Genomic DNA, 26,401 nt, shown 5'->3' on the forward strand with positions numbered 1-26,401 from the left:
GTCCGGCTCCTTTCTAGCGTTGAGTCATCCGAAATCAGCACAGAAAAGGAAGCTCCAAAAGTACGCGAGAAGACTGTGATAAACAATGAATTAATCGGTCTTACCGCTTTCATGAGCTCCGCACCGCTCGCGCTGGGTTGATATGTCTTGGCTTATAAAAGAGGGTGTTTCCGCAATAAACTCAGTTGGTAGTAGGTGCTCTTTGTGTCATCTCCCTTTTTTTTCCTGTGTGTGTGTCTTTTGCGCCTTTCAGAACTTCAACTATGATGAAGGATGACTGCTTTGTAGTACCTGTGGGTGCATGCCTCAATTCGCAACTGTTTTGCTCTAAAAAATATAAAGTGCAACTGATATAGTAAAATATGAAAGCTGAGATGACAGCAGCAGTGGGCAAAGACTATGTCAGTGCATATGCTCAGTTTCTCTTACCAGAATAGCCCGGAAGTTTCGTCCACATGCGTTAAACAACTTTTCCTATAGTTTTTTTTTGTTTCGCCACGAACAAACGGAGATTTCCTAAACGCCGAATAAATGTTGTTGCAAGCCAACACCATGTTCATCTGGTCTTCTACTTGCCTTTTTATGCTCTGTTCACTCCAAGGGCATACAACAAGACAAGCATGTTGGTACTCACGTCCGGGTTCAGGATGAACACAGACGGCATCCGCTTAAGCGTAGCCGTCAGCTTGCGGTTGAGCAAATGACGGCGGTTCAAAAAGCGACGGCTCGATTCCGCGTCCGCCGTGATGAACCAGCGTGGCAGGACCTTCACCACGAGAACCACAGGGGCCACGTCGCGTAGCAGCTGCATGCAGGACGAGGGCCTATAGGATGCGAAATGATAATTGAGAACTCATTACTGAAATCGGCAGAAGTTCGACGCGTTGTACCACGACGTACATACCTTGATGTTGTCGCAAATCTCCTGCGGACTTGTGTTAGGCCTCGAGAGGTCGTTGCCACCCACGTACACTATATACAGAAGTCTGCGCGTAACAGGTTGATGTGCCGCACAGCGCTTCCAAGGCGCGCGACGTCGTAGCCGCTGAAACTGAATGTGCAGGTCTCGACCGACGGGCGCAACCGTGGACGAGACCTGCACAAACGCTTCAGCTGACAATCACCAACGAGTACTCCTCGCAACGCCATGATAGATCGTCACAGGGGGCGACTGAAGTTCGCGCGCGTAGAAAACGCGGGAAAACGCACATCTCGCAGTCACAAACATTGGTTGGGGACATCTAAAAGACAACTGAGAACTGGCAGCGTCAGGTTTGGTTCAACTAGGGACAGCATAGGGGCGGTTTGATGTTGAGTTCAGCTCGGTATTCATTCCGACGCTTCGGTGGTAAACGCATTTACCACCGCGCCGATCATAAATAAACGTAATTGAGTTATAGTGTAGAAAAAAATAACTAAATGTTGAGATAAGGTTTAAAAGTTTATCTTTAGGCACGTTTGTCGGAGCTTATTATTAGGCAAAGCACAACAGGCACAAAAAAACAGGGACGGCTAGGGATATCCCGGACCGAGCCGTACCTAGGTGTTCTTCAGCAGGCGTGGGGAAAGAAGCGAAGAAGCGCTGCTTTGCCCGCCAAAATACCGAAGCTCAGTGTTAGTGTGGATATTGATGTTTTTAGTGATACGGTGATAAGCCGCGGCGTGCACCACGCTGGTTGGGTGATGTGGATGAATCTCCTGTGTGTATTTTGCGTGCGCACCAGGGCATCGCCAACGTCACTGCGTCGCTCAACTGACACTCTGTCGACGGCGGCGCAAGGTGATACGTGCTGCTCTACGCTTCATTGTCTGCGTTTTGGGCCACGTTCGTGACCGAGCACGTCGGTGGCGCGCATGTCTCGTGGGCGCATCGCCTATCTACGCAGTGTAAGTGACCGCAGCACCACAGGATGATTAGCGCGCCGCGCAGGGTGCGGAGCACGTGCATGCTCAAATTAGATGTACACCTCTCATATCAGCCCGAGGGGAACATTATTCCCAGTACTGTGGGTTACACGTCATGGTGTCTTCGAAGTTTTTTTTTTTTTTTTTCAAGTTAGGCCGCCTGCTGTTCGTAGAGAAAGGTTGCGTAGACCTGAAGTTACCATGCAGTTGGCGAAAAGCTGCTACATTGTCCCGGTATTCATCCCACAATATTTGCAAGTTGTGCCATTGGGCCTGGTGGTTTTGCAGCAGTTGGGGTTGCGTGACTTTCATCACAAAAATGCTACGTGTACATGCACTGTATCTTGCCACAGTTTGAGAGGACTAGTAGCTGGCTTTATTAGCTAGTAATTTGGTGCTTGTTAGTCGTGCTGCAGTTAAGGAATTTTAGCATGTTTTTTTTAATTCCAAGTTTCTTGGTGGTGGTACGTTAATGTGCAGAGCAGTAAGCTGTTGCTTAGCGAAGAAAGCTGTTCAGGTTGGTACATATTTGTGATAGGAAACTGCTGAACTTCCTTCCTTTGTTAGTGTTTGTCCACCATGAATTTTCTATCATTTGCAGAAAGAATTCAAGCTGTCATGTTAGCATGCATGTGGCCATAAGCACACACCAACTCCGCACTTCAGCTGCGGCCTCAGTTTGCATGCTGTAGCTGGCATATACCACGCTATTCATTACATATCAACACTGAAGGGACCCTTTGCTGAATTACACATACATTTTAAGCCTGGTTCATTTCTTGAGCATTCCTTTGTCTACATGTTGTAGTCTTGCATTTCAGGCTTTCCATGGCACTGTTTTGCACACAACTGATTATATTTTATTGAATATTCTGAAGTTTGCACATCAACACACACAAACCCATGGTTTGGCTCATTGCTGTATTTCACTTCAACTGGCCAGTTTAAGACTGTGACTCGGAGTGTATAGATTTTCTCTATCTCCTGGTTGCATTAAAGGCACAGTCTGCTGATTATTTATTGTAGTACAAAGCTCCTTGCCCAAACAGATTTAATTTTTTCTCTTCTTTTCGAATGACACAAGTACCCATTAGCATACAGTCATGAGGCAACACCTATATTATATTCACCTTTATTTGCCAAGAAGCAATGTGGTTTTATGGCATTGGGGGCTGCTTGCTCGCCTCGCAATCTGAAAGTCCCGTGTTCAATTCCCAACACCTTCAAAAAATGTTTTTTTTATACCATGGTGATTTCAGCTGGGATTTTTGCGACTAGTTGACACCGGGTTTCGTTGTTGATTAGCCATATAATTACTGCCTACATTATTACTGCCTGTACAATATTGGTGCATAGTAATGAAATGCAGTATATTCACTCCAGGCATCTGCCATTTCAGCTGCAAGGAAAAAAACACAGTGGCACTATCACCCTCTCAGACCTTTATTTATTTACATAATACTGCAGACCTCATTTGGTACAGGCAGGATGGGTGAAAACTAGGAAGACTTAATATTTGTAATGCCAAGTAGTGCACTTTAATACAAGACAAGCAACACACAATGGTTACCTTATAAAACTGGAAATAAACAGGTTATCAGAAACATAAAATAGAAGAGCAGTACGTTCCGAATGTTTTGAATTGCATTTCCAAAATTTTCGTTTTGAACATCCCTTTATGTAATCAATTTGCCTGTTATCATGCGTGGGAAATACGAATATTTATATTGGTTTGTCCTTGCAAAGTAGGGGTCCTGTGTAATTATGTTAGCATCTGGAAAAATTTTTCATCTGATGTGGAGGGGTTTTTATTTCATTGCCTACCATTAGAGCAGACTAGAGAGTCTTTATTTCTGTATTTTATAAAACACACTGTGCACCTCTGTACCTTGGGGTTCCCAGACTGTCTGCACATTTGAGTTTGGGCCTAATGAGTGATATATATGCGAATTTCTCAATGCTGCTGGGTGTTCCTTTGAGTTTATGCTTCAAGAGGCCTAATTTTTTTTTTCAGATGACTTTATATAATTAATGCGGTCTGTCGAACAACTAAGCTGAGAAATGTGTTGCCTAGGTATTGTAACAAATGTTATGTTATTTATGCGGTAGTTAAACCTCAGTGGCATTCCCTTTCTTGTTATATGCATAAATACTGTTTTGTCTTCATTAATCACCATTCCCCATTTGTCACACCAGTTCATAACATCCGTAGTGCAGTATTTAGCAAGGCTCAGTTGTCGAAGGGGAGTGGATTGGTTTATACAGCATGCAATTGTCAGCAAAGAATCTTATCACAACACTGGGATAACTATATCATTTACATAACTTAAATAAAGACAGTAAAGGGCCAAGTACACTCCCCTGGGAACACCAGAGGAGATAAGAAGAGAAATAAAGACAGTAAAGGGCCAAGCACACTCCCCTGGGGAACACCAGAAGAGGTAAGGAACAAACGCCATCAACCTCCACAAACTGCATACGGTATTTTAAATAGGAGCTGATCCAGTTAATGAGAGCTAAAGGGACTGCAATTATCTTAAACTTTAGAAGCAGTTTAATGCGTAGAACCTTGTCAGATGCTTGACTACTATCAAGGAAGACTGTCTATTTGTCCAGAATTATCTAACGTGGTACTGAAATTATGAATAGCCTTGACTGTGTGACAGTGGAAAGCCCTTTTCTAAAACCATCTTGGCACGGGCTTAAAGCTGCTTCAGTGTTGAATATCTGAACGATGTAATTTGCAATATGTTCAAATCTTAAAGCAAGTGGATGTGAGAGAAATATGGTGGTAGTTATTCACACACGATCGGTCTCCTTTCTTATAGACAACTAACCGCCGTATTCAAGAATGAAACTTAAGGTGTGACTTAAGTTTGTGACTTAAGTTCTGAGTAAAGTATGAGTGACGAAGGAAGTTTCAAAAACGGCACTTAAGCAGCACTTATGAAAGTAGCACTTTTAGATGTAAGTAGGCACCATGGAAACGAGGCTAAGCAAACATTTCTGTATATCTAATTAATTCATGAACAAATAAAGAACAGAAGCACCAAAACAGCACTGCTAATACATAGTACAAGTCTCAACTAACGTTTTAACAACAACAAAAAGTTTTTTCGGCTAGCTTTGGAGAACTAATATTATTTGTCTGGCCACAAACAAAGACGTCACTATAGTAGCGCGCGTAGTACTGCTCCTGTCGACGTCGTAGTCTTTCTGCTCACGCGCGTCCATCGGTTGCATCATCGCCAGCTCTTTGTCTCTGCTTTATATTGTTATCGCGCATTTTAATTGTAAATGCACTGCTTGTATCGTATATATTTTTGGTATTATATTTATTGATAGTGTGTAGTCATTTGTAGTGTGTTTTGTTTTCTGTACTGCGTCATTCTTTGGTGCTGTGTTGCGACGCGCGCGTGATGGAGAAACCGGAGAAGTACAAAATTAACTTCTCCAGAGTAGAGCGAGCTCTTCTCCTCGACCTCGTCGACAAGCACAAGGCCGTGCTGGAAAACAAGAAAATGGATGCCGTGTCAGTTGCACGGAAAAGGAAAGAGTGGGAGCTTATAGAAACCCAGTTCAACTCCAGTCACAACGTGAGCCTACGGACACGGCTCCAGCTGAAGAAATGCTGGGAGAACCTGAAAAATAAGTGGCGAAAGGCGAAAGCGGGCGACAACCGGGAGATGTTTAAGACCGGTAAGTCCTGTTTTCTTTCATCTTTCATTCTCTTTTGCTGACGAATTCAGAGGTTCTCTCCCAGATTACAGAACTGTTCCGATTGCTTGCTGCCTGCATTTTATGACTAGATTCCCCCTCCGTCCCTCAAAAAAAAAAATACAGAGAATGTTTACGACATTCGAATCTGAGCGAAAGCATGAATTTGTGCTACGTAGAAGACGACGGTGAGCAGGCAGTGCCGCGGGACGGAGCAAATAAAAGTCGAAGACGACGCTCTCTAATTCACGGCACGAGAATGTGGTGCAATTTAACAAGAGGTGTGTTCGCTCCGATGGTAGCGTAGTGGTCTCGCCCAACAGCCGTTAAAGATCTGTTCGCGCAGCCGCGGGTTCGACTCCCGTTCGTTGATATTGATCGAATATCCTTTTTCATAATTTGACCTCGGCTCAAGGCAGGGACTCCGGAACTTTTTTCGGAGTAGGGGGTCGAGGTTTTCGAGTTTATTTTCTTTATTCCATGCTTTCATTAAATGTTTGTTTAATTTTAATTACTTTTTGTTTATATTTTCATACTTTCCTGTCCAAACATGTATTTCAGATGGACATGAAGCTTATTCATATATATATATATATATATATATATATATATATATATATATATATATATATATATATATATATATATATATATATTAAATGTGCACATGAGGAGTGATCGACTGCATTAAAAAAAGTTTGTCCATACTATTTCAATGCTAGTAATCATAGTCATGAACAAAGCTCAGTTTCTGTTGGGACATGATGGATTTAGGTTACTTAAATTAAGCATATTAAAGACTGTCTATGAAGCCAGTGAGCCCAGCTCCTCTGTGCTCTACATTAATAACGCCCTAAAATTGAAAAGAAGTTGAAAACACGGGGGGGGGGGGGGGGGGGGGGGGGCTGCTCTCTCTGGAGAAAGGTTGGGGGGAGGGGAACTGCCGCTCCTTGCCCCCCCCCCCCCCCTGTTCGGGAGTCCCTGGCTGAAGGTGAAAACTAGGCACACGGGAATCGAAGCACGAGGTGAAATGCAGTCTGATGTCGAAACGCAAAAGGCACCCCTGTGCTGTTGTGAGATGTCAGTGCACATTAAAGATCCCCAGGTGGTTGAGAATTATTCCTGAGACCTCCATTACAGCACCTCTTCCTCCCTTCTTTCACTCCCTCCATTAAAATATTGGCCTGTGTGACCAGTGTATCAAAGCTACAGCTAAGAGGTGCAAATGCACTGGCCGAACATATTTTCCAAGGTGGTCATCCAAGGAGCATGATTGGCAGAGTATGTGACAAATGTATTCCGGAAATGTTTCCCTTCAAAGCAGGCTAAGTGCATGTTTTATGCCTCCTGTTTTGTCACATAAACAAACTCTAACGGAAGCATTGATTGAGTTACTGCACGACCCAAAATGGTAAAATGTCACCTAAAGGACATTGAAAGCAACGAATACAAGCGCACAAAATAGCGCAGAATGCATTTTAAGTACCCACTTCATTGTAAAGCATTCAAAGGCTAAGGTAGCCTACAGTACTAGCAAAGATTGAAGTGTTTCTTGATCTAAAGCGACATTGCATTGGATTTGCCCTCATTTCAAGGTCTAATAGCAAGCACTTCCTCCGCATTAGGTGATGGAGAGGACCTGCTGTGGTCCTGGCACTATGAAGAGGGTAGCCCGCAGCAAGATGAGCAAATGGAAGAGGAGCCAGTGGCCATGGCAGCCTCCTTAACATCAGCCACTACGGCAACCGCAGCACCCTCGGTGCTTCCTGCTGCCTCTACAGCAAGGGCAGCAGGCACCAGCCGCATGAGCTCACAGAAGCAGTCGCCTGCTGTGCCGCCTGCGCCAAGCGCTTTTTTTGTTCCGGCAACACCGGCAGCCGCAGCACCCTCACCCTCAGTGCTTCCTGCTGCCTCTGCAGAAAGCGCAGCAGGTACCAGCCGCACTGCGGGCACGCATAGGCAGTCGCTGGTCGAGCAAGAGCTAGCAGCTCGCCTTAATGATATTTCTACTGAGAGGGCACAAAAGTGTAAAGAGCACCGGCTGCGGATGCGACTCTTACGAGCAGACCACCGCGACAAGCTTGCAAAGCGAGCGGCAATCTATCAGCTTGAGATGGAAAATCTTAAGCTTAAGAATGACTTGAAACGGTTGAAAAATATCCTTTTGGAGCTGCAAATAAAAACAGTAAAGGGGGAACTTTGAGGAGGGTGATGTTGGAGGTGGGGCAGGTGGACATAATCTGAAAAATGAAAGCACTGCAACTATGGCCAAGTCACCTGAGAGAAGGGATGAAGTGGGGGGGTATACAAATAAGGAGCCAGATGAAGTCGATATACTGCCAGACTCTGCGGTGTTCTTTAATGTGCACTGACATCGTATAGAACACAGGAGTCTGCAATTTGCCCCCTAACGAATGCAGCTGCCACAGCCAAGAGGCTAGTAACATAGCCCCTGAGCCATCACAGCAGGTGAAAAATTTGTAACCTCTTATAGGAGCTCTGAAAGGAGCTCTAGTAAAGTTACAATATGCCTGGAACGTTAAAGCACGCCAGTTCACGAATATTATGTAGCAACAATTTTTTTAAATGCGCTTTGTAGCGGCTGAGCTCTCTGCAGTCAAAATTTGATTTCTCTCCTCTCATCACACTTTGCACGCTGGAAGGTCGGCGCTCCTCCGCCGGCCCCACCTCCGGGGTGCGAAGCTTCCTGACCCACCAGAGCTACGCGGCTTACTGGCCAGGGCCATAATAGCTGCCCGACGTCTGAAAGAATGCAACCAGTAGCCATCTCTCAACTTGTATACGCATTTGTGAGCGACGGAGAAGGGCGCGAGCATGAAAAAGTCTCCGGGAAGTGCTGGCCAACTTTGGCGCGTGATTGTGGGTTCCCTGCAGGTGTAGAGGTGTATTACTTGGCTCGGATGTTCATGACAACCAAATGCAGTGATTGAGAGAGTTGATGTGCTCTCCTCGGAAGGTGTTTCACAGCGCCTTTAAGTCTTGCTTGAATTTCAACCTCATCCAGCTTCTCTTAGTTGCTTTTTACTACAGAGTGTCTTTGGTGTTTAGGATAGTCAAGCTGCCGCATTGCCTCAGTGGTTATGGCGCTCGGCTGCTGACGCAAAAGCCGTAGGTTCGATCCCAGCTGCTGCGGTTGAATTTTGGTGGAGGCGAAATTCTAGAGGTTTGTGTACCGTGTGATGTCAGTGCACGTTAACGAACCCAAAGGAGTTTATATTTACGGAGCCATTCACTACTGCGTCCCTCGTAACCCGTCTCAGTTTGGGACATTTAACCCCTTAAAGATAGCCAGTTGCTATATCCAGTTTGTAGTATGGTTTTATGCTGGGTAAAAGCATGCAGATTCTGTTTTTAGCTTCCACATGGTTGTGCAGTATGGTTTTAGTAATGTGTTCTGTTTGAACCAAATGTTTTGTCGTTCTTATTAATCAGTAGAGGAAAAGAGCACGGCACTCCTGCCATGAGCTATTTCATGAGGACGTAAATGCCACTTTGAGGCCGACTTGGCACTTTCTACGGGGTGGGTTGACTGCACTTTTTAAACATTCTTGTGGTCTAGCCACTTCTTTCCCGGAACCACAGCAGTAGACTAAAAGCTGGTTTAAAAAGCGCCTCTGCTACATTTCCTGTTTGATGTTTTGAAGTGTACGTAGTGCTATTTTTGCTAATTCCCAGGTTTCCTGCATATGTAAGTGAATGCTGTTTTGAAATCTACTTTTCTTCCTTTGTTTGGTACAGTCGTTTTCCAGCAATGTTTTTTTTTCTCATTATTTCTTTTGCATAGCGCATAGGTTTCTTTACAGCTTTGTACCATGTATGATCATCTGCTGAATCTAATGTACAGTCATGCCATGTTAATTTTACCCCTATTGAAAGGGGCAGTTTTTCTGGGACCAAACTTTTGGATTGTATTTATGCCTCATTCAAATGCAATGTCTATGTCGAGACAGTGGACAGGGTGAAAATGCATAGCCTATTGGGACATATGTATTTTTGTCTTGTTATTATGGACAGCGATGACAACCAAATCCCAAGTGCCTCTACCAGATGTGCTACCCCTTGTATATTGATATTGATGGTTTCAAAGCTCCTCGCGATTACACTAATGCTCCCGTGTTTCCCAATTTCCACGTGCCACTATAGCAGGCTGCAGCCATAAAGCTTTATTTAAAGAATATTTGCTTCTTTTTCTTCACAATTCATTATTACGGCCAACTCACTTTATGGACACTTTTGCTGGGGAACACTGTCAAGTTTTTTGCTTGTGTGTGATGCTCCTGCCCCAGTGTTGGCCACTGTGGGTATTGCATAAATAAGCAAATAAAATGCAGCACCAAGTGCACTTAGGGTTTTTTCTTCATTTTGTAACAGTGCAATTTAGAAAACTTCCTTGATGATGATGATGATTATGGATTTTTATGGCGCAAGGGCAGCTATGGCCAAAGAGCGCCATGTCACAAGGTATTTCTTTTTTTCTCAAGGTGGGGTCAGAAACCCACAAACTTCCTTGAGTTTTGGAAAACACTGTGTTCACCAAACTATGGCATATGCTGAACAAATTTTAAGAGAACCTATAAACTCTCAAACTACACATGAGAGAAATGGGTGCGATGGTTTTCTCAGGAGGAGGAGGAGGAAAGGCAGGGAGGTTAACCAGTGAATAATCAGTTTGCTACTCTGCACGGGGGGAAAGTAGTGAGGGGAGAAAAAGATGAAGGAGAAAAGACAGTTGCAGGAAATTCAAGTCACTATGTAAAGTCACAGCGTTCAGCAAAATCAGCCTATCGTGCAGGCCAGAATTTTTAAAAAACGGAGCAGTGCCTTGCAGACCTTCACCGCTGCGGCCAGTGACCGAGAATCTTCGTTTCCTTCAGTGGGCGCAGGTCTAGATTCTCCAGTGCACGGCAGAGAGACTGTCTTTCGGCGCTGTAGGCAGGGAATTCACAAAGAATGTGGGCTATAGTCTCATCACACCCACAGATGGCACAGCAGGGCTGTCACACATACCTATTAAGGAGTAGTGCTTGGTGAAAGCTACACCAAGCCACAGGCGACGCAACATAGTTGCTTCACATCGCGGTAGGCCAAATGGAAGCCGAAGCTTTAGATCTGGGTCTAAGGTTTTTAAACGTGAATGCGAGAATTGGCCTGAATTCCACGCGGCAAGCGTGATGTCCCGCAACAGTGCTGCGTCGGGTCTCGTGATGTGGATGGACACACAATCACCCTCGTGGTGAGCAGTTCGCGTGGTCTCGTCCGCACGGTGGTTGCCTGTGATGCCGCTGTGTCCTGGCAGCCAATGGTAAACAATATCGTGCCCTTTGTTGATGGATGTGTGGTGGAGCTCTCGGATTTCGGCGACAAGTTGTTCATGGAACCCATGACGAGCAGATTGTAGCGCTTGGAGGGCTGCTTTTGAATCAGTGAAAACAGACCATTGCTGGGCTGTTTATTCACTGATATGCCACTTGAGAGGTTCATTGATTACCATTGGCAACATTACTGGACCCATATTGCCAGCCTTCAACGAGGACAACCGCGTCATTTCCCCATTCTTATTTCCAAGTTGACCAGTTCAGTCTTGCACTGGCGTCTGCTAGCCATCCTGATTAGCTTGGTTTCTAGAGCAACTGCCCCAACAAGCAGTATTCATAGGCTTGGTCCTTGTACCGGGTTGAATTTATCTTTCAGTTGGCCGTTAGAAAGATAGAACAATGTCCTTTTCACACTTTGGTACCTTTGGCCGCAACGAATGCAATTTTGTGTGATACAAAGCTTTGCACTGGCATTTTCTCATATCCATAACATAGAAGTTGTATGTCCGGGAGGTCACTTGAAATTAGGGGCTTGAGCTAGTGGCTTGCAAAAACCGCTTGTGTCTAACCTCCTAATTTTCCGGCACCACTTATGGATGTGCACAGTGAGTAGGTTTTTCTAAGTGCTGGCACAGGTGTTTTTAAACATCAAAATCTAGGCTCCAACTGCTCGCTCTTCCAAGTGACATTGAAACTTGAAGGTTTCTTGGAGGCAGCTGTGTGCACAGTGAATTGCATGATTCGCCATATCTTCGTCGTAATTATCCGTGCTTTGTTCAACAATTTACATACTCAAGAGTTCAACAAAGCTTTCTGTAGTCAGGTATTGCAATCGAAGTGAAGGAATGTAGTCAGTGACCATAATTTTTTGTAGCTGTGTGGCTGGGTGTAGGTGCATGCTAATCAGCGATTCCTGCCTTGCTTGAAATCTATATGTCCTTAGAGGGTTTCACTAAGCTATTTGGATGAAATTAGCATTTATTAGAAGCAGGAAGAATTATGGTGCGTACGTAATCATATGCCGCCGAGGCTGTAAATGTCTGAAGGCTTGAACCGGATGCTCGGTGGATCTTTTACAAATGTACAACAAGCAAGTAAGTAATTCAGTGGTTTATTAAAATATTAAAAAAAAGGAAAATATTTTTGCTAGCCTACCATCGATACTGAAGCACCTGAGTTGGGCCAGCAGAAATAAAGGATAGCAGTTAGAATGGAGAAATGAAATGAAAGGTGAGGGGACAGGAAGAGAGGATAGGGGGGAGAGGTAATGTACACAAAAACTATTTACACTAATAAATATGTACAGGTTGCGCACGTGATTAGTTTAGTTTATGGTGAAGCAATAAAAATGCGCACAGCGATTGTTCACTACAGCTGCAGGGGGCGCCCAGCTGTTGGTCGTCCAAGGTAGCACTCGCTCAGCATTCGGTCACTGCGCGTAACTACCTGGCGGACACAACAACAATTAATGAAATAAAAACTGGTGTAGTGCAACAGTGCATGAAAAAATTAGTGAAATATGATACAGTACAATATGATACATTATGATACAGAAAATGATACAGTACAGTCTCAGTACAACACTACTAATATTGTGAAAGCAGAAATACACAGGTGCAAGAGAAACAGTTTTTTCGCAGGTAATAAGGGCGAAAATGTAAGAACCAGAGAAGTGCACAATGCGTATGTCGTGCTATTCCATGTCAGCGCATGTTAAACGACTCCAGTTGTTCTAAATTATTCCCAAGCCTTCTATTAGAGCCTCTTTTATAACTCATGTCATATCAGGGCATTAAACACCAGAATTTAAAATTTTTATACCAATTTTAAGAAATATTTGAAACATGTGCAATGCAACAAGAAACAATATTCCATGGGTAATAGTGAACTCTTGAAGGGAAGGCTAGGATGTAGATTTTTATGTAGAAACAAGGCAAGGAAAAAGATAATTGTCCTTCACACATTACTTCTGCAAGTTGTATGTCCAGCATGATGATGCCCCTCAGTGAAAGTACTGGGCAATGATCCTGTCTCTGGTTCTAAAACCACTTGCCGAATCCACTAGTGGCACTGTGGCTGGCGGCTGGGCTGCTCCAGAGACAGGAACAGGCGCAGTACAATCACGAGTGGCATCGTACAGTAGAGCGGGTGGGACGGGGTCCTTGAGCAGCCGGCCCAAGTTGTGCAGCGCCGCACATGCCGTAATCACGATAGGCACCGTGGCCGTCTTCATTTGTAGTGTCATGTCGAGGCATGGAAACCTCTCTTCCACACCCCGAAGGTTCGCTCGATGCCGCATCGCGTTCTTATTTGTGACTTGTTGTACCTGTAGAAAATAAACGTTTTCTTTATTGAGAGCTGCCTTTACCTTTGTTAAAACTACAGCTTGAACTTGTACTGTGGACTTCCTGGTAAAACATCATCTCTCAAAGGAGTCATCAGGTATGGCCTGCATGCATAGCCCATGTCACCAAGGAGGATGCCGGGAATGTCCCCCTGTTCGTACGGCACCCTGGCCCGACTGTTATCAAAAATGCGGATGTCATGAGCCGAACCGGGCCAGCTGGCAACGAGGTTCAGAAACTGAAGTTTGGGTCCTGTGATTGCCTGCAAAATAAATAAATTAGCACGAGTAAGATCGACTTGACATGCACTGTGGCCAGAATGTTATTCTGGAATATGGAAGGAAATAGTGTTGGGCAGCTGAATAAAAATGTGTGCTTGTGTAAACCACTCGCATATAACATCAACACTGCTAATTTGAGCAATTTATATTCGTGGACACTGCATAAAAAAGTTGCAGCAACAATGCACACTTGTCTCGTACTGTTATGTTATTTTCATGTCTGTCATTACTGAAAGCATGTGCTACATATGCAAAACAACTTACTACTGTAATAGGTTACCTCTGCATTGAAAACAGTTAAAACGAAGGCTTATTTGTGATGAAATAGGACCAGGTAATTATTGTCAAAGCTTACTCTACTCAAAAATAAGAATAAAGTTTGCATACAACACAACATTCCTATGGCCTGTACTCAGCTGCAAATCCAAGAAAAATCGCTGATTTAAACATTTTTCACACAACTGTTTGTTAGTAGCAACACATTCTTTTGTTATGCTGTTATTGTTGTGATTATCAGCAGCAACAACGGAACGATGGTGAAATTATGAATTTACCTTATCAGTACTAACATAACTCGAGGAGGCGAGAAAATTAAAAATACAATTATGGTAGTAACGCAGCCTCGACCCCTGTTTGCGCCAGGGCAATTGAAATGCTGGCTTCTCCAAGCATGGTGTCAAAGGGTGGCTGACATACCGTCATTAGCTCAAGGGAAAAAAAAGGATCATGCTACTTCAATACCTTGGAACCAATTATAGCGCGAAGGGCATTCCGAAGCATTAAATGGTGCCTCCCGCCGAATACTGAACATTATTTTTTCTCATTTCGCCGGACATAAATTTTTTCTTCGCAGAACTTATTTGAACACTGATGGAGAAGTATCCTTTCCTGTTGCGGAAGACTTCTGCGTCATTTCCTCCCGGACTCTTTATTGGGATGTGGGTGCAGTCGATGCAGCCGGTCAGGCCAGGGAACTTTGGCACTCCGTAAAATTCCTCCATAACTCCCGGGGCTTCGGCGGTGCTCGGGAACTTCACAAGCTCCGCGAACAATGTCTCGGCTATGATGTGCGATATGCGCGCAATAATCCGCGACACTGTCGGTTGAGACACGTTCACAAGATCGCCGGTGACGATCTGGAAGGTCCCCGCGCCGTAGAACCGCAAGGCTACAAGCAGCTGAAGCAGCGGCGGCACCTGGAGACCGCGTTCGTCGGTGTTGGCGCGCAACGGAAGCCTCCCAAGCAGCTCCAGCACCTCTTGCTTCGAGAAGCGGTACCTGCTCAAGAATTCGGCGTCGTTGTATATCTCCGTGGGGTTTTGCCGATCCCTGAGCACTGGCCGCGGAGCGTGCGCGTACCTGTACGCTCTGTCCTCGGCGATTTTGGCGGCGCGAGCACAGAAGCTGACGAAGTCCGAAAAACTGCGGTAGGACTCGGCCATGTCGAAATGCGGAAAGTGTCACTTAAGCTAGCAGAGAGCCTAGCTTTAAGTGCGCCTTTGATCTTGACTTAAGTGAAAGTGCTGTTCATGAAATGCTTTAAGCACCGGAGAGTCAATTAAGTCGTACTTTAAGCTTAAGTGTCATCTTGAATATGGCGGTAAAATCGCCAACAAGAATGATCTGCTTTTGGCTGAATGTGTACGTGTGGTCTTGTACTCGGCGCAGACAAAACTTTTTCCGCAGTTGCTGGTTTGTACACTGCACAAACAATAAATGTGTCCTGTGTGTGTTATCAGTAGGAAAAGGCTCTCGTGATTATCTAACTTATCTAACAGAATTGCCTGAATATTGCGCTTGAAAATTAGAGACGCCCCTTCCACATAAGGCTCTGTCATGCCTAAATATTGTATATTAACTGGGGAAAGCCCGACTTTCCCAATTTAAATATTAATTCCTGCCTAAACCGCATATTCAGCCCTCATTATTGCAACCATATGTGGCGAGATCGACAAGAGTATGCCAATATTTTTATACTAGTCTCTGGCAGTAAAATTAAAAAGAAATTGTTTTTCCTGATATGAAAGCGCCACTCTTCTGAATAAGATCCCGTGTCTCACTTGCGTGAGAACTTTTTTTTTTACACAAAAAATGACATTTTTTGGAGCGTATGTGACGGCGAACTGTGCGTCATTTCACGCACATGTGCAATTTTTAGCTCTCCTGTGTTGGAAAAAAACAGGTACTCTGATTTTCTCCAAGCTTGGAGTGATTATACTCCTCATCTGTCAACAGCAAAAAGCTTCCTAGCATTTTGTTTTCAGCCAGATTTTGTGCTAGATGCAATGCAACTACCCTGAAGTGCAATAATTGATCTTGCTCTGCTTCAGTGCGATTTCATGAGCAGTTTAGATTTCTTTTTGGCTCTGGGCCTGGAGTTTTAACAGTTACTGCAATAATAAACGGAGAAGAATTTGTGCTGGAACCATTGAAATTGTACTGATTAGCCTACATTTACCATGATGCATTTGGAATTCTGGCAATGCCGCCTGGTGCAGAGCATGGCATCTGTTTGGTGGCTATCCTCCGTTTCATATATCAGGTGCAACGCTCTCAAAGCTAGCGCACTTGTTTGCGCTGCCTGCACCCACGACCAATAAGTAGTGCGTTCCTTGTGGTCAGCGAAACATAGTGAATCCTTTTTCGACAGCAGTGTACAGCACCAGATAGAGGTTACTAGCAAGCACTGTGGACCTGACCACAGAACTAGCTACTGCAGGCTTACTACATGATACATTTGTCATCAACATGATCAAATGGGCTCTTACTGCTGACGTCGCACTGTACCTTTCTCGTGCCTTTGGCCACTCGGCCACAGAACAAGCGCAGAGTAACACGCTTCCCTTTATTTTCCCGTCCAGGCTACTACCGTACCTTTCACAGCGTTGCACCTGATGTATGAAACGGAGTATAGCTAGCGTCCACTGCAATATCTTGTTCATTAAAACACTCACTGTTAGCAGCACACACAGATGAGGTAAAGGTGCTTACTGATTGCGGCTATACACTGGTTGAGGAAGAAAAAGTAGTGCCTTCATGGGAAGAAAAAAAAAACAGAAATGTCATTAGGTGTTTCACCTAGATGATCCACTGTGCAATGGTTGTTTGAGGCCGACCGGAATGGGCTACACAGCTCACCACAAAAGGGACCCAAAAAGTACGGTAGCAAACAAAAGAGAAATAATAATGATTATGATGATTATGTCCTGGCTTTATTGCTCTTGAAATGATATACAAATTTGCATTTGTTGTTGCTAATTTTGTAATGAAATTCTTTTCATTCGAAAGCCAATTATCTCAGAACAATTTTTTGCAGCATTTGACTCTCAGAAACCACAAGCGCTAGAAACATAATTTCGGTCAGAACATAACAAAGGCAAGGGAAAGTCTACTGGACCACAATTGCTGAAATTAATGCAGGGAACTTTGTTTTACAAGTTGCTTATTGCCGATTTTGGCTTAAAAATTTGTAGGGTCCAGTAAAAAAAAAAAAAGAGCTAACAGCTTGAACAACTATTGTGGTTCAGTAAAGAGAACATAAAAAACATTGAAGCGTGCCTATCTTTGCGTGTGCATTGCAATCTGGCCCACAGTCGCTTTAGGGTGTCAGCGTAGCGGTTTGAGTTTATCTCACCGTGTCGCAGAAATTCAATATGCACGACAGCATCCCAATCCCAGAAGAGAGTCAACAACACTTTGCCAGCATGTGGGACAACTCTGAATTTGCCTTGCCCACCTCCATGTAGTGCTGACATAAACATAGGCATCCCCATAAACTGCAATCAGACTGCGATGAATGTTGATGGGCGCACAACCTTCCGCAATCTGAAATCCAATTACAGCCGCTGTTTCAACCGGGTGTCACCACTGGATGCCATGAATTGTTCGGTTACTCTCGAGTGAAAAGAGGTAGGAAGGTGAAGCAAGTGACATTCTATAGTTTAAACATCATTGCAATAATGTTAGAGGCTTCAAAATGTTTGCAGTAGTATTGGCAAAGTAGTGGGCTTGGAGGCACTAGTTTCTGAATCGCCCTCGTATTGGTGAGTCTAATAGAGGCCTTGGACGCTACCTTGAAATTTGTGATCTGAAATGCTGGCACACTTTTCTGCTGTTTCTTTGTTAGCAGCCAAGGCCAGGTTGGAGCCACACTGATAGCTTACCCTACTCAAATGCTGCTGTAAACCCTTCACCCTTCAAGCAGCTCTGTGATTGCACAGTCCGATAAGCAATGGGAAAAGCAAGAGTTGGACCGCCATGAAAAGTAATCTTGTCATTCTTAGTGCTATTCTCTGAACCTGCTCTGCTTTCAGGTGTTGCAGTGCCTACCTTTCACCATTTAAAAATGTGCACCGTTTTCTCCAGGTATTCCATGGAAGCTTCTACACGTGTAGCTACAGATCATGAGCATTGGTTTTCGATGGTCCAGCAGCAGCAGCAGAGGATGGATCGCCAGGGGCAGTCTTCTTCTGTGCACCACCGGATCTCTTATTCTGAAGTAAGAGTATTTGTGACCTACCTTAGTGCCCTTCATGGCACTGTTTTATCCTGCCAGCAGGTGAAGTCGAAGCTGGAGATCCCTGCCCAGTCATCACCAAACACAAATCAGATGCTTGCTGGTTGTAACCTGTCACAGAAGGTGGTCAGTCCTGCGGTTCCATTAACTTCATCAGTCGCAGTGACCACTTCAAGACGGGAGCCCAGCTTCGACCTGTATGGTTACCAGCCATTCCCGCAGATGTACATAACTCAAGCTCAGCTCAAAGCCAGAGAGGAATCCCAGTCGCATCATAGGTATGCAGAGATGGTGCCCAATTATTGTTAAAAGTTGGTTGCTATATGCAAATTTTTTGCTTGTTTCAGTCAACCCGTTGTGAATCGCCAGCCCCTTGTTTCTTCACCTTCCCACTTGTCCCGGATAGAAAAGTACCTGCAATTCAATCACTCAACAACACCTGGTGGCCAGAGGGGAAGTCCAAAGCCCCCTGTTACAGACCGGGTCAGTCCAGCAATGTGTACACCTTGTACTCTCCGGCCATATGAGTACAACTCTGCTGGCCCTGCGCCAGCACACCAAGGTTCTCTTTCAAGGTGCTCTACCAGTTTTCCTCAGGAAGAAGTGCAGAACCTTGTCAAGTGCTCACGCTCTCGTCTAGACTCTCCTCTGAGTGCACCTTCTCCCGGTCCAGGTAGCTACAGCAACAGTAGCAGTAATAGCAGCCATCCTGCCAAGGCATCACACCCGTACTCGTACAGCCTGATCCAGCAAGGCCTAGTACCTAACCTCCTTTACATACCAAGTACCCCAACCAAACAAAGCTCCAAGTTGCTGCCCCTAGGTGTGATGCAGGCTGCCCCCAGAGGTCAATGTTCGTCGCAGAGTTCTGGAAAGTATGTGCGTTCCATACCTGGCATCACAACAGGCACCACAGTGTGTCGTCCTGGCCAGCATCAGGAGACCAAGCACTCGTATCGCCCCATGCATGGGGGGCGTCCCATTCCTCAGTCACGGTCACCATCAATGCATCTACCACCAACCAGTTCCACTCCTCCCCGGTTGACTCCTCCATTGCAGCAAGCACTGAACCTGTCCCTAGGTCGACGCAAGGCTGCACATGAGCCAGAGGCAGAAAAAGAAAAGCTGCCAAAGTGTGAGGAGAGCCCCTCACCAGTTCAACATTCAGTACCTGCATCAGTGGCCACTCTGCCAGCAGGTGCGATGACACCAGAAGGTGCTTCCCCCCAGGTCGCGTCGGCTGTCACGACACCTGCAGCAGCTGCAACTTCACAGCAAGAGACATTTAGACCATTCTCAGCTGCCATTCCGCAGCAGCAAGCACCTCCTGTACAGCAGCAGGTGCCACAACCATCCTCTTCTCAGCAAGCGACGCCATCACAGCCTCCCATTCAGCAGCAGGCTGCCGCTGGCCAGGACAGCTATCCACCATTCTTCAAGAAGGCTAGAACAAAGATTCGTCCTCAAAACACTCCTTCTCTTGCCTCTGGTGAGGGCAGCAAACCTGGCAGCCTGGGTGGTGGCTCATCAATTATGCACGAGTCCGACCTTGACACACGAGTCACTCCAAGCCCTGCACCAAGCACGTGCATGACAATCAGCAGCAGCAGCAGCAAACACACAAAGCTAAGGAAGGCTTGGTTGCAGCAACACTCTGAGATTGAGGATAAGAAACCTGCTGATGGAGAAATGCTACTGGAAACTAGCAGTGCCTGTGCCTCACCTGTAAATACCAAGCAGGAGCAAGCAGTGATCAAGACAACCATCAATGGCCATGACACTGATTCAGGCAGCTCTGTAAGGGATGACTGCTGCTCCAGCTCTGCGTCAGAGGCAAAGAAGCCCACAGTGAGTCACAATACGAGGTTCTCCAGAAAGTGGGCTTCTACTGGCACGGAAAAATCTACAGGCAAAAAAGAAAGAGGAAACAGTGAGAGCAATAGTGATGCAGCTCCTGAGGAGAGCTCCCCAAAGAAGGAAGAAAAACAGGAGATGATTTCAGGAAGACGAGGGAGGAGGCCTAAGGGCATCAGGCACGAGCCTGCGGATGAAGTCACCACTGTGCCTCGAAAAAAGCAAGGTAATGGGCCTTTAACAGTTGTCCTTCTGCAACTGTGTACTACCCCATGATATAGTTTTTTCAAAATTCCTAGTGGCAGCCAAAAAGTAACCTGAATATTTTTTTAAAGCAGTGAGACCCTGAAAAGTGTTACATTATAACTTAACATAGTACCCTTTGTGCAATCAAAATGTGCCAGTGTTTCACCAATGCATCGACTCTGGCAAAGAATAGTTGAACTCTCCCTTGCAAGTTGCATGCACCGCTTTTTGCACTTCATATTCCAGGATGAAACCTCTGCCACCGAGCACTGTTGGGTGGCACAAAAATGTAAACACTGGGTGCTAGAATTGGTAATGCCCTAGATGCATGTGGCACTTCAGATGAAGATTTGTAACTTTCTTAGTTGCATTAGCTGTGTACACACCCATTGTAATATGCTACAGCACACCAGAGGACAGCAAGCCATGGAGTTTTGACTTGATTCTAGGTTTAACGTCGTTCTCAAGCTGGTCACACAGACTTACTGTTCAGAGTGCAGTGATTCCACTCTTGCGCCATACCAAACCAGACTAGCTGTGCCATCTTGGTAAAGATAAAGTATCGCCTTATTTGAATTGATTCCAGGTTTAACGTCATTCTCAAGCTGGTCACACAGACTTGTACCTGTACTACACGGGCATGTTTGAATGACATCTGAGTATAATGGCATTTGAGACTTGGAATGACATTCGGACTCCTCGGACTCCCGCGGTGCTTCACGACACTTTCCGAACGCATTTGAAATTTGCTCAGCTCGGTTTCAGTGTACAACGGTGATGACGATAGCGGTGGTCACTGCGGTCACACTGGTGCGACAACAACACTCTCACGGTCAACAGCAGCATATGATTGTAGTGGGACAAGTTTTCTAGGCCAACGACACCGACGAATCCGTTCGGCGGAGGGTCAGCCTTCATGTCCTCGGCAGGCCGGTGGCTGAGCAAAAACACGCTGATGAGCAGACGGTGTGAATATATTTGCGCTTCTAACTTATTCCTATTGAAAATAAGTGAAACAAGCGGCTATATTTCACATGTGCACACTTGAACACTCACTAGCGATAAGCGCTTGCCAAATTAATTTTAATCGATGGCGACTTCCTTCCCTTCCGTGACGACTAGGACTACCGAGTCCGCAGGGTTACGTCTATGAATTTGGCGGTTGTGAACAGCTAATTCACAAGTTTAAGCGAATGCAAATAATCAACGAGGGTAGTTTTGACAACGGTGATCTGAAATCAACTATTGCTCACATCGCAGGGCGCCCATACGGTGAACGGGAAGCGCCGGTGTTACCCAGACTGCTGAGTACTGCTTTACGGCCAGCAGCAATCGTCGCTGTTGCTATTTTTTGGATAACAAGTTATGCGTTTCAAATAGCACGAATGGTCCCCAATCATACTTCAGGATAAAGTAGGTTAAAATAAAGTATTGGTCACGCCGAAAGAATTCAGGACAATTAGCGACAAGTGCCGATCTTACGTGATGTCATCAGCCCGGCTGTGAAGTGTTTCTCAGGCGAGCAATCGTAGCGGCGCTTCCCACAGATTGTCGCACTGAGTTAACAAGCACGGGCACAACCGGTACAAATGAAGAAATTATTTAATAGAACTAAAACGCATGCGTTTTATGTCATGCAAACGAGCCCTAGCTGTTCATACGCAGCGATGTAAACAACAGTATGAGTGCAACCAACTGTCCTCATCGGCGCACTCTTTGAAAAATTTCATGCTCACGTGGTAAATGTTCGTTGGTGCACTATTATCTGCGAGCACGTACTTAGACAGCAGAGGGGCAATTTGCTAAACAAACAGCAAGAAAATGCCAGCAGCGGGTATCGAGATGAGCAGCCACAGAGCCGAAAGCAGTTGCACGGCTGTGAGTGGGGCGAAGCGATGACGGCGGTGACACCTATTGGTCGGTTTGGGCTGTGTTCGGGTTTCGAAGGGATTCCAAATTCTGGAATGTCTTCGCGGAGCTCTGTCGACTCAAATGTCATCTGAACCGAATGCCGTTGTAAAACTTCGTGTAGCAGCAGAAGTTCAGCAGTTGAGCCGAATGACATTCGGTTCAAAGGCAATCGAAACGCCCGTGTAGCAGGGGTATTACTGTTCAGAGTGCAGTGATTTCACCCTTGTGCTATACCAAACCAGATTAGCTGGACCATCTTGATGAAGATAAAGTATCGCCTTATTGCTCCAATTTGCTTTAGAATTGGGAGGCAACATAATCTTATTTTCTGCCAGAACATTACCAGCGCACAAAATTCGTTTCTTTCTGAAGTTTGGGATAAGAGTACTGATCATGAAAAGAAACGCCATTATGAGGCAGACTTTTGTGGTATTCTTTTTGTTGATTGGAATTGCAGCTCCGGAGCGATTCACTCGACCTATGACAAAGGATCTCTAAAAGTGAATTATTTGTTTGGAGCATTTTTGTGATAGGGTTCCCGGCCTCAATGAAGCCCCATGTAGCCTAGATGGATAACGAAGAGAATGGCAGAAGTCTCATATTATCCCTAAGCCTACATTATCGGGGCAGGTACATGGATGACAAATGCCAAGCATCCCATGATGATTGGGAAGCTGAGTCATGAAAATAAAGCAGAAAGTTGGCCTGCATGTGGCAGCTTGGGGCTGGTGCATTTTATTAGTTAGGGCTGGGTCTCTGATGTCACGTGGTGCCAACATCGGTGTGCCCAGAGAGGCGAAAATTGCAAAGCGTAGGGTTTAATGCTGAGCACATGGGCTGTGAGGAATGTCGTAGTGGAGGGGGACTACAGATTTAATTTTGAGCACCGGGGGTTCTATTTCGTTGACTTTTACTTGCCAATGTTGCAAAATTTGAACATGTGAAACTCTAATTTTTTTGTTTCCCTTCAATCCTTGTGCCCCTCCAACAAAAGTTTTTCGGTGTTCACCAATTGTCATGGCCCATTGCTTGTACTGTTGCCAGCAAAGTTTGTGGGACGAAATTTCTTGGAAAAACATTTATTGCAGCTTCACCTCGCTACCCAGTCCTCTGATATTGTTACCAGAGGAAAGAGCATGTAGGCGCCTAGTATCTTCATGCATTTTCAGCAGTTGGCTTGCGTGGCTGTACAGCAATAAATTTTTTTCCGCACACCCGCATCACGTAAACTTTTGCTAGCGATATTAGGTCAATAATGTCCAACGTCATTGCAGTGCACACACATTCAGAAGGTACAGGGATCCATGGTGCAATAAATAGCGCATGGTCCACCCTGACTTGTCAAAAATGAATCGTTGCATGTTGACTCTTTCTCGTGCTCACTTAGGGGCAGCGTCTTCAATGTGTTTTGTATTACAACACAACCTTTTTTGGTTATGTAACCAAAGCTAGAGAGCCGATGCACGTGCAATCTTCCCATGCAGTGGAATATAGTCTCCGGTTGGCAGTTAATAATTTCCTCCTGCCTGTGGTAAAGGCAGTGCTCGATGAAGGCACTGGCATTGAAGCACCCCCTCCCCGCCTTTCCGAGGAGCGTCTGTGTGCATCCCGTGACATGACCTTTCTTGCTTCGTGCCTGTGATGGTTTGACAGTGCACAATGCCGACCTTCACCGTTTCTTTGAATAATGTGCCATGTCTTGAGAGTTAGGTTACCGGCATTTCATTACTTGCCGTATCATCACGTATAAGTGCACTTTTCTCCAGAAAAACATTCATAAAAAATTGAGGAGTCGAACCTATACTTGGAGCTGACCTATTTGTGGGGTATAAGTCCTAGTAGTGGGGTATTAAGTAGTCTTGGACAAGCAGAGGGCAGTAACTCAATTGCACATCGTTTACCCGGCGCACTGGCATTGGCGGTCGCTTCCTGACGTGAGCTGTAGCAAGAGCGAGAGCAAACTCCCGATATTCTCTATAGCATGTGTCGCGCTAGAATCCAAATCTACAGGACTGTTTGCAGTTATGTTTGCCATTAGTTGAGTCGGGCCGCACGCAGCTGTGGAAGGCAGGGGGGAGCACCGTTTTTTTCTTTTGATTTCCATTTGCTTCTAACTGCTGTCCTTGTAATTGCATCATTACATGTTTACTGCTTTCATCACATTTTTTTTGTGTTCATGGTTTATTGCTAGGCTTGGCTATTTTAAATATTTTTTGTGGTCCAAATGACCTTGAAGTAATAAGGTTTAACTGTGCTCATTTTAAGGTATATTTCTAACATCACAGTACATATTTAATATTTAAGCCACAGCAGAAGCAGTTTCTTTGATTACACTGAATTCTTTAGGCATGTCCAGTTAGAAACAGCTTCCATAGATGGTGCCAGCTACACCAGTAGAGGAGGTATGGAACCACACAGTGATCTGCATGCCAGGTGGCCACTGTGTAGCCAAACTAGTGGCAGAGGGATTTAGTGTTTCTATCAAAATAAGTTGTTGCGAAATGTAGACGTCACCCTTCCTATGATGTTAACTTATCCTGATGCACTGCCTTACTTGGCAGCAGGAAAAAAACATCCAGATTAGGGTGCTATGCGACATGGTTGCAATTTTTTTTATTGCCATTTCAAGGTTACTTTTTGACTCCTCCCCTTGTATAAGCATTCTGCTTGTGAAAATATGTGGTAGTTCCAAGTTTTGTCTTCCCCCCTTCCTTTTTTTACGAATGCTTTTCTGGATTTTGGACTTCTGTGCTGTCAGGATTAAACTGACTGTAGTGCTTGGGACTTTAGGGTTATGTCTTTTATTTTCTTCAGCGAGGTCATCTGAGAAGCTGACTAAAGCTCAGCTAAGGAAGTCTGGGAAGCCATTTCTTCAAGATGGATCCTGTTATGATTTCGCTCGAAAGCTGCCAAAGTGCAGAGAGTGCCGAATGACACCAAACCAGAGAAACAAGAAAATGCCCGACATCTTCTGCCGCTTCTATGCGTTCAGGAAGTGAGTAGAGAACAGTTTTTCTCGAAATTCAAATGGTTCACCATCTCTTTGTCCTTATGTTTTCAGGCTTTGTTATGGCAGGAATGGCACTCTACTGAGTGGTGGCTTCTCAGAACCAAATGATGCATCAGAAGAAGATCTGAAGCTCTGGCTTCCTCTGTTGGATCATCCTCCCAAGGACTTGGATGTGACCTCTGCTAAAATCATACTGTCTCACGTGGGTGACCAGTTTTGTGATCTCGTGGAGCAAGAGCGAGAAGCCCAGTCTCTGCACATTGGCAACGGACAGACCATGTCATGGAAGCGTGCAGTGCAGGGTGTGCGGGAAATGTGTGATGTCTGTGAGACTACACTCTTCAACATTCACTGGGTGTGTCACAAGTGTGGCTTTGTGGTGTGTATAGATTGTTACAAGGCCAGGAAGCATGGCACTGTGAAAGGTGAGCCTGATCTTTGCTCAGGGTATGCGAGATGTATATGTTTGGGTCTCCTTGCAGCTGAGGAAACGCCCCCAAAGGACAGGGATGAATTCCGGTGGCTCCTGTGTGCCAACCGACAGCCTCATGAACAGGACAAACTGATGATAACCCAGATAATAGCGAGCTCTGCTCTCTGGGATGTTGATGACTACCTTCACCGGATACGTGAGGAGTGGAACATTCCGAGCAACTGCTGCTGTTCCAAACAGGGTGGTGAGAGTGTCTGCAAGGAAAACGCTTCTATTGGGCTGTGCAAGGTGAGTACTGCAGAGAAGAGAATGTCGGTTTTTCTCAATCAGTCACCAAGCATCTCTTGCAGTGTTTCAAACTTGTCACTCTTATTTCAAGCAACAAAGCAATTCTATACCTTCATCTGAGTGCAACAGTAAAGTTGGTTTGCTTTTTTCAAGATTTTAAACGGGCCAGCCTTTTGCCCTTCAGTTTCGTGCAGAAGGGGGCATTCTGTTGATACTCTGCCAAAGGTCTAGCGTTAGTTTAATGCTGTTAAGTGTGGGAAATTTTAAGGTACAGTAAATCCTTGTTGTAATGAAGTCAAAAAAGTGAAAAGACTTCATTGTAAACAAATTCTAGTAAAAGCAAGTGAAACCCAAACATTAGTTCTTAAATGCTAAATGTGTGCCAATGGCATATCAGTACTCTTGACGGTACTGATGTGAAAACCGATATTCATTACTGTCATTATGAAGCATTGTCTTCGGGTTCAAACTAAATCTCTGTCATATTGCGATGATTCCTTTAGGTGACTAGGTTTGCTGCCACTACACTCTAGTTTTCCCATCCTTCGTGTGTGGTATA

At 45.1% G+C, this 26,401-nt stretch overlaps 1 protein-coding gene across 6 annotated transcripts in view; it reads left to right on the top strand.

The window, feature by feature from the left end:
- Positions 1-1,535: 1,535 nt before the first annotated feature.
- LOC144104660 (lysine-specific demethylase 3A-like) overlaps positions 1,536-26,401 on the top strand; it is a 54,659-nt gene continuing 29,793 nt past the window's right edge. The window contains exons 1-8 of one of the 6 annotated variants that reach the window (XM_077637798.1): positions 1,553-1,887; positions 17,714-17,848; positions 17,950-18,082; positions 18,140-18,378; positions 18,448-20,180; positions 24,926-25,106; positions 25,173-25,546; positions 25,604-25,842. In XM_077637798.1, the coding sequence (XP_077493924.1) occupies positions 17,957-18,082; positions 18,140-18,378; positions 18,448-20,180; positions 24,926-25,106; positions 25,173-25,546; positions 25,604-25,842 (2,892 nt within the window). In that variant the 5' untranslated portion in view covers positions 1,553-1,887; positions 17,714-17,848; positions 17,950-17,956. Of the gene's footprint in view, positions 1,888-17,713; positions 17,849-17,933; positions 18,083-18,139; positions 18,379-18,447; positions 20,181-24,925; positions 25,107-25,172; positions 25,547-25,603; positions 25,843-26,401 lie in introns of those variants that run through there. The other 5 variants (XM_077637800.1, XM_077637799.1, XM_077637801.1 and 2 more) reach the window with 5 other exon arrangements.

Source organism: Amblyomma americanum, chromosome 9 (genome assembly GCF_052857255.1).
Source record: "Amblyomma americanum isolate KBUSLIRL-KWMA chromosome 9, ASM5285725v1, whole genome shotgun sequence".
Taxonomy (NCBI): Eukaryota; Metazoa; Arthropoda; class Arachnida; order Ixodida; family Ixodidae; genus Amblyomma; species Amblyomma americanum.